The following is a 14,678-nucleotide window of genomic DNA, read 5'->3' as shown; positions in this document are numbered from 1 at the left end:
GGATTCACTGTGGATTCACTGTGGATTCACTGTGGATTCACTATGGATTCACTATGGATTCACTGTGGATTCACTATGGATTCACTGTGGATTCACTATGGATTCACTATGGATTCACTGTGGATTCACTATGGATTCACTGTGGATTCACTATGGATTCACTGTGGATTCACTGTGGATTCACTGTGGATTCACTGTGGATTCACTGTGGATTCACTATGAATTCACTATGGATTCACTGTGGATTCACTATGGATTCACTGTGGATTCACTGTGGATTCACTATGGATTCACTGTGGATTCACTATGGATTCACTATAGATTCACTGTGGATTCACTGTGGATTCACTATGGATTCACTGTGGATTCACTATGAATTCTTGCAAAGGCTAAAAGAGTATTACTGTGGTCTTGATTGATTCACATAGCTCTGCCAATGGTAAGTACTGTTTTTCGATGTTAGAGTGTGGTTGGGTTAGTTGGTGTAGACATTGACAACCCTGAGGTATACCAAGCGTTTTCATTTTATTTATCCACAATAAAACAAGCAAACGTTTCAACCAACAAAAAAAAAAGTTACAATTGAAAACATTGAAGAAATCAACATACTGAATATGGATGTACATCTTTAAACAGAAGAGAGATGTTTCACCTTGAAAAGTACCACAAATGAAAAAAAAGATTAACAAGTATGATGGCAGTTTGAACATGATCTACTTATATATTTCCCGGGCAATTTCTTCTACTCAAATGATTGATTTTAACACTGACATTGAGTAAATGGACCTATAAAGACACAGAGAAATATGCTTCCAAATGAGCTTACTGTACAATAACATCAACAAAAAGCAAGAAAGATTATACACTGATATCTCAACCACCGCTAACTGCTACACCAACGCCAGCCCCGTAAGAGAAACATCTCTAAAATATCTACATCCTGTCTTTATTTGAATAACCAACCCCCTCTTTAAACAAAAGGGCTGGTATTTTAGTTACTCAACGGTAGACGGTATAGAACAAGATTGGTTTAACAAAAGTCTACAATAATGCAGAGTTGTAATTGGTTTAAATCCACAACAACCTGGGGAAGCTATTGAGTGACAGTTACTCTGGGTACACTAAGCACTTGACTATCTACCGTTGAGCATTATAGTTGGATCAAATTCATCAGGCATAACTAACGCCACCCCTTTGGGGTCCTCTGTAGGACACTAGCACAGCGGACAGTGAGTGGCCCGCCTGCCCGCCTGCCTGCCTGCCTGCCTGCCCGCCCGCCCGCCCGCCCGCCTGCCTGCCTGCCTGCCCGCTACCAACCATGCAAAACTGAACAGAGTCACAGAGAAAATCATGCAAAGCAGTTGGTTTGTTTTCTTCCCCTGGAACCGACACAGTTCTGGGACAAGAGAGTGACAGGAAATCACAGCAGGGTCCTTCCCATTCAGAAAGCTCTTCGAGTTTCCTTTTTGGGCCTGTCCCTTCGATGACATCGCCGTGTGGCTGTAATTTGATTGGATGGCTGTTGCCAATGGGTCCCAGAGCGGGAGGGTCCCACATAAAACGTAATAGATTTCATTACGAGGTGGAAAAATATAGGACATTGTCATAACGAGTGGTGTGGGGTTGTTGTCTGCACAAGGGTGTGTCTCCCCGATGCTGTAGCCCAACAAAGGGTTAATAGTCATCGTAAGTGTTGAGGTCAGTGAAGTATGAATTGGTGTAAGTCTTCCCAGCTCGCTGGGGGTTGAAGTACTTATTTCTTTCCTCCAGAATCAGGTTGTTCTTATTGAAAGCCTGTGAAGGACAGAGAGAGAAAGAGAAAGAGAAAGAGGGGGAGGAAGAGTATGAGGAAGATGATGATGATGAAGAGGAAAAGAGGAAAAAAGGAAGGGAATGAGGAAGAGGATGAGACACAGGGAGAGAGAGAGGAGAGAGAGAGAGAGTTAGTGCCAACTGTACTGAAACACCATGGTATTATTAAACAATAAGGCCCGAGGGGGTGTGGTACATGGCCAATACCACGGCTAAGGGCTATTCTTAGGCACGACGCAAAGAGGCCACATACCACAAACCCCAGAGGTGCCTTATTGCTATTATAACCTGGTTACCAACGTCATTAGAACAGTAAAAATACATGTTTTGTCATACAACGTGGTATACGGTCTGATATACCACGGCTGTCAGCCAATCAGCATTCATGGCCTCAAACCACCCAGTTTATTCTGATGCTTCAGTCGAAATGGCGAATGAAAGCTAAAGCTAAAGGGAATGTATTCAACAGGAAAAGAATCCTTGGAGCAACAACATAACAATCAATGGGAGGTCACTGCATGAATGAAGCATACCATCTCAAAGAACAAGGCCAGAGCATTGACAATAACAACAGGCTGGCAACAATAATAACCGCTGAGGAAGTACAGTGTACTATGGTGAGATTACAAGGTCTACTGATCTCGTCTCTAATGGCTCCACATCAGCCTGCCAGTGAATAATCGAGTCAGAATATAAGGAAGCGCCACACGGTATCTCTGTTCTGCCCTTCTCTATGGTTCTGTGAAGATACCGTATGGGTCTGTGAAGATACCGTATGGGTCTGTGAAGATGCCGTGTGGTTCTGTGAAGATGCCGTGTGGTTCTGTGAAGAGGCCGTATGGTTCTGTGAAGATACCGTGTGGTTCTGTGAAGATACCGTATGGGTCTGTGAAGAGGCCGTGTGGTTCTGTGAAGATGCCGTATGGGTCTGTGAAGATGCCGTATGGGTCTGTGAAGATGCCGTATGGGTCTGTGAAGAGGCCGTGTGGTTCTGTGAAGATACCGTATGGGTCTGTGAAGAGGCCGTATGGTTCTGTGAAGAGGACATATGGGTCTGTGAAGAGGCCGTATGGTTCTGTGAAGATACCGTATGGGTCTGTGAAGAGGCCGTATGGGTCTGTGAAGAGGCCGTATGGGTCTGTGAAGATACCGTATGGGTCTGTGAAGAGGCCGTATGGGTCTGTGAAGAGGCCGTATGGTTCTGTGAAGAGGCCGTATGGGTCTGTGAAGAGGCCGTATGGTCTGTGAAGATACCATATGGTTCTGTGAGCTCAGTACAACCTCAGCAGGTTGTTTAATTGTTGTGTGTAAGGCTGTGACGATACAAACTCTTTGGACCTTTAAAAACCTGCTGTATGTAAAATGTTGTGTGCTATAGCTTGGAAACTAAATACATGTGAATCGAGGTGAAGATATAATGAAGTTTGTTTCCACCATTTGGGCTGGTTTCCTAAAGAAGTTAGATCCGCTTTGTGTTTTGTTTAAATGCAACGAGTATCGCGATACTGGTATCATCCCGGTCCTAGATGAGTCTACCCTGAAAGTCCCCGGAGGCGGAATAATTCAGCAGGTGATGATGCTGCGTTTTGTTCTTGATTGATGGATCCGTATATGAATTCACGGGAGATGTGAACGCTGAGCACATATAATATTATTCTATTATAATTCTATAATATTATTCTATAATAATTCTATAATATTAATCTATCCCCATTACATTTTTCATGACTTGCATTGAGTGACCGACAAAACATAACTCAATGTCCAAATAATGTGTTATTACCTGAGTCTAAAAAGTCCATTTCCATGTCTAAAAATGGAATTAATAAACTACCCATTTTATGCTCACCTTTATTTCTTAAAAGTCTAAATGAGTCTAAAACTGTAATATCTAGTATCTCTTAGTGGTCCCATGGCTGAACTCAACAATTAACCAGGCTTCTTCTAATCTGACTTTATAGTGTTTTTAGTGCAGTTCAACAAAAGCTGTTTGGGTGGCATTAGACATAGAGAGAGAAAGCAGACAGCTATGGAGACAATGAAATGAGTTTACAACAAGTTCTCTTTCTCCAAGGTAACCCATCACTTTAGAATAACAGAACCAATACGAAGGGGGAAATAAAGGGGAAGACAGAACATAGAACAACCAACACATGCAGATGAAAGGTGTCAGAACATGGCGGACGTTTCAGAACGGAAAGAGATGAGTGGAAAATACACTGCCTTCTCAAAGGTCTATGGGTAATTCAATGGCAGGGGTGGACAACTCTGGTTCTGAGGAGCCACAATGTCTGCTGGTTCTCATTATTTCCTTCAGATCCAGACCTGGGAGACCAGCTGATCTAGACCTGGGAGACCAGCTGATCTAGACCTGGGAGACCAGCTGATCTAGACCTGGGAGACCAGCTGATCTAGACCTGGGAGACCAGCTGATCTAGACCTGGGAGACCAGCTGATCCAGACCTGGGAGACCAGCTGATCTAGACCTGGGAGACCAGCTGATCTAGACCTGGGAGACCAGCTGATCTAGACCTGGGAGACCAGCTGATCTAGACCTGGGAGACCAGCTGATCCAGACCTGGGAGACCAGCTGATCTAGACCTGGGAGACCAGCTGATCTAGACCTGGGAGACCAGCTGATCTAGACCTGGGAGACCAGCTGATCTAGACCTGGGAGACCAGGTGAGCGCACTCTCAGATCAATCAACGAATTGATCAACATGAATGGATCAATTAAAAGCCTGAACAAAGTGAAGCGCGATATACGAGAGATGCGCTATCCCTAAAAGCACCAAAGCTACTGACTGACTGACTGACTGACTGACTGACTGACTGACTGACTGACTGACTGACTGACTGACTGACTGACTGACTGACTGACTGACTAAGTACCAGAGAGAGAAGAGAAAACCAGCAGACATTACGGCTCCCGAAGACCGCAATTGCCTTCCCCTGGCCCTATGGGATGAGTATGAAAGAATGGGATTCCTGAGCAACGACAGAGAAACTGAATCTACCCCGACCTGACGCACACAGGAAGCATCACAGGAAGTGGGGGCACGGTGGAGAGGAAGAGGAAGTGGAAGGAGGTTGTTCATAGGCTAGGAGGTGGGTCAAGAGGCGGGATGTTGTAGAGGTCAGAAGTCAGTAGAAAGTTAGTAGAAAATCTCCAAGCCACGCATGGACACGCCCATGTTAGTAGACAGAGGCTGGCACATGCCGGGGTCGTCCAGGGTCAAGAGTACAGACACATCGGGCTGCGGGAGGAGAGGAACGGGCAAGAGTCATCCTTAATGGATCCACAAAGGATGACACAATGGATGAAGTTCTACTGTACCTAAGGGACCACATGGTCATCCTATGCCCTCTATAAGGTAGGACACACTACGGCGGAATTCAAAATGACAATATTTCAGCTAAACTCACTGCCTTTGTCTCAATGGCACTCAATCTTTCAGAGCTCACCTAAATGATAAAGATGTTATTTTAGTCAAACAAAGAACAAAGCTTTAGGAATTATAGTGGTGCCAGGTGTTCATCTTTTTCCTACATTACAAAATAAAATGACAGAATCAGTCATTGCACTTTGTTTTAAAAATGTATATTCAAAAGTACAACCCAGCTATTAAACAAGAGTAAAGACTGAGGCAGAATACTCCTCAGAAAATAAAGACTCTTTTTGAGTTTTTTCACTGAGCCAAATAAGCATTGTCCATATTCATTTTTCTCTGTCCATAGCTGCAAACTGGATTCCACTCACACACCAGACTCTAATTACATGATAGATGGACACTTCTCAAATCTTTATTCTGCTATGAAAACTGCATTCCAAGATATTAGTTCTGCACCAGAGAATCCGTTCACTTTAGACAGTGTGTTTGTTCAGTCACTTATAGAAGATGGATACTCTTCTGAAAGTTAGCTCTCTGTCCACACTAGCTAAACTAACATAATAGGCTAACTCGCTAGACTAACACAATAGGCTAACTCGCTAGACTAACTCAATAGGCTAACTTGCTAGACTAACTCAATAGGCTAACTCGCTAGACTAACTCAATAGGCTAACTCGCTAGACTAACTCAATAGGCTAACTCGCTAGACTAACTCAATAGGCTAACTCACTAGACTAACTCAATAGGCTAACTCGCTAGACTAACATAATAGGCTAAATCGCTAGACTAACATAATAGGCTAACTCGCTAGACTAACTCAATAGGCTAACTCGCTAGACTAACTCAATAGGCTAACTTGCTAGACTAACATAATAGGCTAACTCGCTAGACTAACTCAATAGGCTAACTCGCTAGACTAACTCAATAGGCTAACTCGCTAGACTAACTCAATAGGCTAACTCGCGAGGCTAACTCAATAGGCTAACTTGCTAGGTTAACATAATGGGCTAACTCGCTAGACTAACTCAATAGGCTAACTCACTAGACTAACATAATAGGCTAACTCGCTAGACTACCTCAATAGGCTAACTCGCTAGACTAACTAACTCGCTAGACTACCTCAATAGGCTAACTCGCTAGACTAACATAATAGGCTAACTCACTAGACAAACTCAATAGGCTAACTCGCTAGACTAACATAATAGGCTAACTCGCTAGACTAACTCGCTAGACTACCTCAATAGGCTAACTCGCTAGACTAACATAATAGGCTAACTCGCTAGACAAACTCAATAGGCTAACTCGCTAGACTAACTCAATAGGCTAACTCGCTAGACTAACATAATAGGCTAACTCGCTAGACTACCTCAATAGGCTAACTCGCTAGACTAACTCGCTAGACTACCTCAATAGGCTAACTCGCTAGACTAACATAATAGGCTAACTCGCTAGACAAACTCAATAGGCTAACTCGCTAGACTAACTCAATAGGCTAACTTGCTAGACTAACTCAATACGTTAACTCGCATAAAATAATGGCTCAACTTGACTTTCCAAACCATGCCTTGTGTCAACAGAAATCTGGTCAGAGAGAATATAACTAACTAATATTATTGATGTATTATTTATTTAAACTAGGAGGTTCCTACTGTTATTAAAAACGAAGACCTGCAACCTGTTCAGCCCGATTTAGTCACCTAAGCTATGTACATTGTGATATATTTTGTTAGTAACTTATGAGAAAGCAGTGTACATCTAAATGGCTATAGACACAGAACAGTGCAGTCACACAGGGTAGATGCAGGACCACAAGTACAGAAGAGCTACAATACTATAGACCAGCCCAGAGGTTTACAGTACTATAGACCAGCCCAGAGGTTTACAGTACTATAGACCAGCCCAGTGGTTTACAGTACTATAGACCAGCTCATGGGTTTACAGTACTATAGACCAGCCCACAGGTTTACAATACTATAGACCAGTCTAGTGGTTTACAATACTATAGACCAGCCCACAGGTTTACAGTACTATATACCAGCCCAGGGGTTTACAGTACTATAGACCAGCCCAGAGGTTTACAGTACCATAGACCAGCCCAGGGGTTTACCATACTATAGACCAGCCCAGGGGTTTACAGTACTATAGACCAGCCCACAGGTTTACAGTACTATAGACCAGCCCAGGAGTTTACAGTACTATAGACCAGCCCAGGGGTTTACAGTACTATAGACCAGTCCAGTGGTTTACAGTACTATAGACCAGCCCAGGGGTTTACAATACTATAGACCAGCCCAGTGGTTTACAGTACTATAGACCAGCCCAGTGGTTTACAGTACTATAGACCAGCCCAGGGGTTGCAGTACTATAGACCAGCCCAGTGGTTTACAGTACTATAGACCAGCCCAGTGGTTTACAGTACTACAGTACTATAGACCAGCCCAGTGGTTTACAGTACTATAGACCAGCCCAGGGGTTGCAATACTATAGACCAGCCCAGTGGTTTACAGTACTATAGACCAGCCCAGGGTTTTACAGTACTATAGACCAGCTCAGGGGTTTACAGTACTATAGACCAGCCCAGTGGTTTACAGTACTATAGACCAGTCCAGTGGTTTACAGTACTATAGACCAGCCCAGGGGTTTACAGTACTATAGACCAGCCCAGTGGTTTACAGTACTATAGACCAGCCCAGGGGTTTACAGTACTATAGACCAGCCCAGTGGTTTACAGTACTATAGACCAGCCCAGTGGTTTACAGTACTATAGACCAGCCCAGGGGTTTACAGTACTATAGTCCAGCCCAGTGGTTTACTGTACTATAGACCAGCCCAGGGGTTTACAGTACTATAGACCAGCCCAGTGGTTTACAGTACTATAGACCAGCCCAGTGGTTTACAGTACTATAGTCCAGCCCAGTGGTTTACTGTACTATAGACCAGCCCAGTGGTTTACAGTACTATAGACCAGCCCAGTGGTTTACAGTACTATAGTCCAGCCCAGTGGTTTACTGTACTATAGACCAGCCCAGTGGTTTACAGTACTATAGACCAGCCCAGGGGTTTACAGTACTATAGACCAGCCCAGGGGGGGTTGCAGTACTATAGACCAGCCCAGGGGGTTACAGTACTATAGACCAGCCCAGGGGTTGCAGTACTATAGACCAGCCCAGTGGTTTACAGTACTATAGACCAGCTCAGGGGGTTGCAGTACTATAGACCAGCCCAGTGTTTTACAGTACTATAGACCAGCCCAGTGGTTTACAGTACTGTAGACCAGCCCAGGGGTTTACAGTACTATAGACCAGCTCAGGGGGGGTTGCAGTACTATAGACCAGCCCAGGGGTTTACAGTACTATAGACCAGCTCAGGGGTTTGCAGTACTATAGAACAGCCCAGTGGTTTACAGTACCAGCCCAGTATAGACCAGGGGTTGCAGTACTATAGACCAGCTCAGGGGTTGCAGTACTATAGACCAGCCCAGGGGTTTACAGTACTATAGACCAGCTCAGGGGGTTGCAGTACTATAGACCAGTCCAGTGGTTTACAGTACTATAGACCAGCCCAGGGGTTTACAGTACTATAGACCAGCCCAGTGGTTTACAGTACTATAGACCAGCCCAGTGGTTTACAGTACTATAGACCAGCTCAGGGGGTTGCAGTACTATAGACCAGCCCAGGGGTTTGCAGTACTATAGACCAGCTCAGGGGGTTGCAGTACTATAGACCAGCCCAGGGGTTTGCAGTACTATAGACCAGCCCAGGGGGTTGCAGTACTATAGACCAGCCCAGGGGTTTACAGTACTATAGACCAGCTCAGGGGGTTGCAGTACTATAGACCAGCCCAGTGGTTTACAGTACTATAGACCAGCCCAGGGGTTTACAGTACTATAGACCAGCCCAGGGGGTTGCAGTACTATAGACCAGCCCAGTGGTTTACAGTACTATAGACCAGCCCAGGGGGTTGCAGTACTATAGACCAGCCCACAGGTTTACAGTACTATAGACCAGCCCAGGGGGTTGCAGTACTATAGACCAGCCCAGGGGGTTGCAGTACTATAGACCAGCTCAGGGGGTTGCAGTACTATAGACCAGCCCAGGGGGTTGCAGTACTATAGACCAGCCCAGGGGGTTGCAGTACTATAGACCAGCCCAGTGGTTTACAGTACTATAGACCAGCCCAGGGGGTTGCAGTACTATAGACCAGCCCAGGGGTTTACAGTACTATAGACCAGCCCAGTGGTTTACAGTACTATAGACCAGCCCAGTGGTTTACAGTACTATAGACCAGCCCAGGGGGTTGCAGTACTATAGACCAGCCCAGTGGTTTACAGTACTATAGACCAGCCCAGGGGGTTGCAGTACTATAGACCAGCTCAGGGGGTTGCAGTACTATAGACCAGCTCAGGGGTTTACAGTACTATAGACCAGCCCAGTACTATAGACCAGCCCAGGGGTTGCAGTACTATAGCCCAGGGGGTTACAGTACTATAGACCAAATCACATTTCATCTGTAACATGCACCAAATACAACAGGTGAGCTGACAAGGTAAAATGTCTTTCTGTCTTTCTGCCCCTAAACAAGGCAGTTAACCCACTGTTCCTAGACCAGTTAACCCACTGTTCCTAGACCAGTTAACCCACTGTTCCTAGACCAGTTAACCCACTGTTCCTAGACCAGTTAACCCACTGTTCCTAGACCAGTTAACCCACTGTTCCTGGGCCATCATTGTAAAATAAGAATTTGTTCTGAACTGAATTGCCTAGTTAAATAAAGGTTAAATAAATTAATAAAAAATATATATAGGTGAGCTTGGAAGATCTTAGACTTACACAGTGTGTTAGTATACAAACCTTAATGGCCTCCAAGGAGTCATATTTGTCCAGTTTGTTGATGTGGTTAGTGATGGAGGTGTTGAGTGGTGATGCTGAGATGGGGTGGATGACTGTAACATCGTGAGACTGCTGCTGATAGCGCTGGCAGTAGGTGTACACCAGTAAGGTGACCAAACAACCCAGGATAGAACTACTCAGGCCTACAGCGATCATATGGAACACGTTGAAATCTGGAGAAGGGAAGTTGAGAGAATACATTATCACACTACATTAGCAAATTACATTATCACACTACCACACACCATGATCACACTACCACACCACATTATCACACTACATTATCACGCTACCACACTGCATTATCACACCACATTATCACACTACATTATCACGCTATCACACTGCATTATCACACTACATTATCACACTGCCACACTGCATTATCACACTACATTATCACACTACATTATCACACTACCACACACCATGATCACACTATCACACCACATTATCACACTACCACACCACATTATCACACTACCACACCACATTATCACACTACCACACACCATGATCACACTATCACACCACATTATCACACTACCACACCACATTATCACACTACCACACCACATTATCACACTACCACACCACATTATCACACTACCACACACCATGATCACACTATCACACCACATTATCACGCTACCACACACCATGATCACACTATCACACCACATTATCACACTACCACACACCATGATCACACTATCACACCACATTATCACACTACCACACACCATGATCACACTATCACACCACATTATCACACTACCACACACCATGATCACACTATCACACACCATGATCACACTACCACACCACATTATCACACTACCACACACCATGATCACACTATCACACCACATTATCACGCTACCACACTGCATTATCACACTGTCACACTTCATTATTACACCATCACGTTACATTATCAAATTGCATTATCGCATTACATTATCACACCATCATGTTACATGATCACACTTTATTATCACACCATCACACTACATTAGCACATTACATTATCACAATACCACACACCATTATCACACACCATTATCACACCAAATCACACCATTATCTCACTGTCCCACTACATTATCCCACTTTAACACTACATTATCACATTATCCCACTACATTGAACACATACGCACTCGTACCTCCGCATCTTCTCTCCTCCTGACTGGAACGAGCGATGGAGACTTCTTTAAATAAAGAAAATAAAAAGAGATAATGAACAGAAGCACAGACTTGTTACCCTGAACAACGGGATAGATACGAGGGACGTGTGTGAGCATTATATTGAGACTGAACCAGAGGATGATGAAACCCATCACTAGGCACCTGAAGAGGCTTATGATAAGTAGCAAATGATAAGTAGCACATGATAACTAGTGAATGATAAGTAAGTGTATCAGGCCTCATTAATAGAAATTAAGTACACAACTCTTCTAATGACCCTTGATGGAGTGGCATGGTCATTCCCATTCCTATTCCCATTCCTATTCCTATTCCTTTTCCTATTCCCATTCCCATTCCTATTCCCATTCCCATTCCCATTCCTATTCCTATTCCCATTCCCATTCCTATTCCCATTCCCATTCCCATTCCTATTCCCATTCCCATTCCTATTCCCATTCCCATTCCCATTAAAACAGATTAGGAGCTAGACACACACTGGTGTTTCAGACAAATAAATCGATTCACACTTATCCCCTAATTAGGTAACTGTCATAACACTGCAGCATACTTATAAACTAAGGTCGGCTACTGTCATGGAGTACGTTACAAAGGGAAGGATGAGACCGTTTTGAAGAAGTTCAAATGTTTTATTATCTATGGGTTGCTAAGTGTTAGATAGTCCAAAGTGTCTATTCACACTATGTGGAAGACGTCAACGTGTGTGTGTGTGTGTGTGTGTGTGTGTGTGTGTGTGTGTGTGTGTGTGTGTGTGTGTGTGTGTGTGTGTGTGTGTGTGTGTGTGTGTGTGTGTGTGTGTGTGTGTGTGTGCACGTGTGTGTGTGTGTGCGTGTGTGTGTGTGTGTGTGTGTATGTATGTGTGTGTGCACGTGTGTGTGTGTATGTATGTGTGTGTGCACGTGTGTGTGTGTGCATGTGTGCGTGTGTGTGTTCTATTACCCGGTATAACGTTGGAGTCAGGTGGGCAGGCCCTGGTCTCAGTGTGACTTCCTGAACATTGGTTTCCAGTAGGGAACAGGACATTACAGTGTCGAACCCGCAGCTGGGAGCCAGAACTGTCACACTGGCACCATAGGGACCAGTTAGACCAACTCTCTGGAGACAGAAAACAACCAAACTATTATAACTGGACTGCTGTGTACACATGTTTACATTCAACTGTGTAACAACTGCCAAGAGACAAATCATTATGAACAATGAATGGCAGTAAAGTGTGTTTCTAGCAAACAAACAACTAGTAGACAGACAGGAACTAAAGCAGGTTGCATGTGATGTGTTTGTGTGTGTGTGTGTGTGTGTGTGTGTGTGTGTGTGTGTGTGTGTGTGTGTGTGTGTGTGTGACTACGTGTGTATGTGTGTGAGTATGTGTGTGTACCTGGACACGATTGTATGTTACAGTACCTGGACACGATTGTATGTTACAGAGAGCCTCTTCAGTGTGTAGTCCCAGACAGATATCTCCTCCGTATGCTGGTGGGGGGTTGTTGCAGGTGCGTGACCTCGTATAGTGTCCCCCTCCACACGTCACTGAACACATAGACCAGCCAGACCAGCACGACCAGCTACCATCCACTACACAGCAGGAGAGAGAGGGAGACAGGTGTTGTGGAGAACAAGAGGTTGGTGTAGGCATGTGTGTATATCTACGTGAGTATGTGTACCCATGTCTGTATGTGTCTACGTGAGTATGTGTTCCCATGTCTGTATGTGTTCCCATGTCTGTATGTGTTCCCATGTCTGTATGTGTTCCTGTCAGTGAAGTGTATTCAAGGTTGCCAAGGGAAACCAGGCTTCCCCAAAAATTGTATGGTCCTCTGTAGCTCAGTTGGTAGAGCATGGCGCTTGTAACGCCAAGGTAGTGGGTTCAATCCCCGGGACCACCCATGAATGGAGATTCAGAGATTTGGACTTGTGGTTTGACTTAATTCTCCATACTGGCCAATGATTATAATGGCGATTCTGATCCAACCATAAATTCATACATTGTGCCCCTGGACTGAGAGAAGTTCATCATGTAGCTAGATGTTGAAGGCTAATGTTAACTAGCTAACGTTGCCCATGAAAGGGAGTTAGGCTAGCGAGTGATCATTTTAGCCAAATAGCCTTGGACAAAAAACTATAAGAGTGTACTGTATGATAGAGTGACAGGCCATTAAGTCAACATGACAGAAGAGGATGACATTGGCGTTTCTCTACAAGTAGGGTGAGTCAACATGTTTTTTCGCACGCACACACGCACACACGCACACGCACACACACACACACACGCACGCACACACACACACACACACACACACACACACACACACACACACACACACACACACACACACACACACACACACACACACACACACACACACACACACACACACACACACACACACACACACACACACACACACACACACACACACACACACACACACACACACACACACACACACACACACAGAGAGAAAGAAATCAGAACCATGGACAGCCACATCATTTTTAGCTTACGTTGATTGGACAAAATAGTTTTTGGTATCTTATAGTTGTCACCGTATTAGACGAAGCAGAGGTGATCAGATGATGTTGAATGTTGAAGTTGAAATGGTGCTGGAAAAGTGGAGGCAAATCCTGTTTTCCTTGCGACTTCCAGGAACTCCGTGGTTCTAAATCAACAGTTTAGTGGTCCGAAAATGTCGGAAACACGAACTTGCTTGGCCATGCTGTAGGTCATGTAACTGTTTGTGTAACGGCGTTCGTCTGTTGAAGGAAGAAAGTCGGACCGAAATGCAGCGTGTTTGTTACTCATGATCTTTAATGAATGAAAACAAAACGATACATGAAATAACTAAATACAAAAACAACAAACGGAACGTGAAACCTATTACAGCCTATCTGGTGAAACTACACAGAGACAGGAACGTGAAACCTATTACAGCCTATCAGGTGAAACTACACAGAGACAGGAACGTGAAACCTATTACAGCCTATCAGGTGAAACTACACAGAGACAGGAACGTGAAACCTATTACAGCCTATCAGGTGAAACTACACAGAGACAGGAACGTGAAACCTATTACAGCCTATCTGGTGAAACTACACAAAGACAGGAACGTGAAACCTATTACAGCCTATCAGGTGAAACAGCCTAAACAGCCTATCAGTGAAACTACACAGAGACAGGAACGTATCAGAAACCTATTACAGCCTATCTGGTGAAACTACACAAAGACAGGAACAAAACCACCCTATCTGGTGAAACTACACAAAGACAGGAACAATCACCCACGAAATACAAAGTGAAACTCAGGCTACCTAAATACGGTTCCCAATCAGAGACAACGAGAATCACCTGACTCTGATTGAGAATCGCCTCAGGCAGCCA

The 14,678-nt window shown here is 44.4% G+C and overlaps 1 protein-coding gene across 6 annotated transcripts in view; it reads right to left on the bottom strand.

Moving 5' to 3' along the window:
• Positions 1–508: 508 nt before the first annotated feature.
• The window catches only part of LOC124039466 (semaphorin-5A-like), a 327,706-nt gene continuing 313,536 nt past the window's right edge, over positions 509–14,678 (bottom strand). For 2 of the 6 annotated variants that reach the window (XM_046355461.1, XM_046355464.1), the window contains 5 exons: positions 12,704–12,874; positions 12,242–12,397; positions 11,263–11,307; positions 10,056–10,267; positions 509–1,794 (listed from right to left, as the gene is read on the bottom strand). In XM_046355461.1, coding sequence (XP_046211417.1) covers positions 1,675–1,794; positions 10,056–10,267; positions 11,263–11,307; positions 12,242–12,397; positions 12,704–12,874 — 704 coding nt within the window. In that variant the 3' untranslated portion in view covers positions 509–1,674. Of the gene's footprint in view, positions 1,795–4,835; positions 5,070–10,055; positions 10,268–11,262; positions 11,308–12,241; positions 12,398–12,703; positions 12,875–14,678 lie in introns of all 6 variants that reach the window. The other 4 variants (XM_046355463.1, XM_046355462.1, XM_046355465.1 and 1 more) reach the window with 4 other exon arrangements.

This window comes from Oncorhynchus gorbuscha, linkage group LG07, assembly GCF_021184085.1.
Source record: "Oncorhynchus gorbuscha isolate QuinsamMale2020 ecotype Even-year linkage group LG07, OgorEven_v1.0, whole genome shotgun sequence".
Classification (NCBI taxonomy): domain Eukaryota; kingdom Metazoa; phylum Chordata; class Actinopteri; order Salmoniformes; family Salmonidae; genus Oncorhynchus; species Oncorhynchus gorbuscha.
This window is presented reverse-complemented; position numbering and strand designations above follow the sequence as displayed.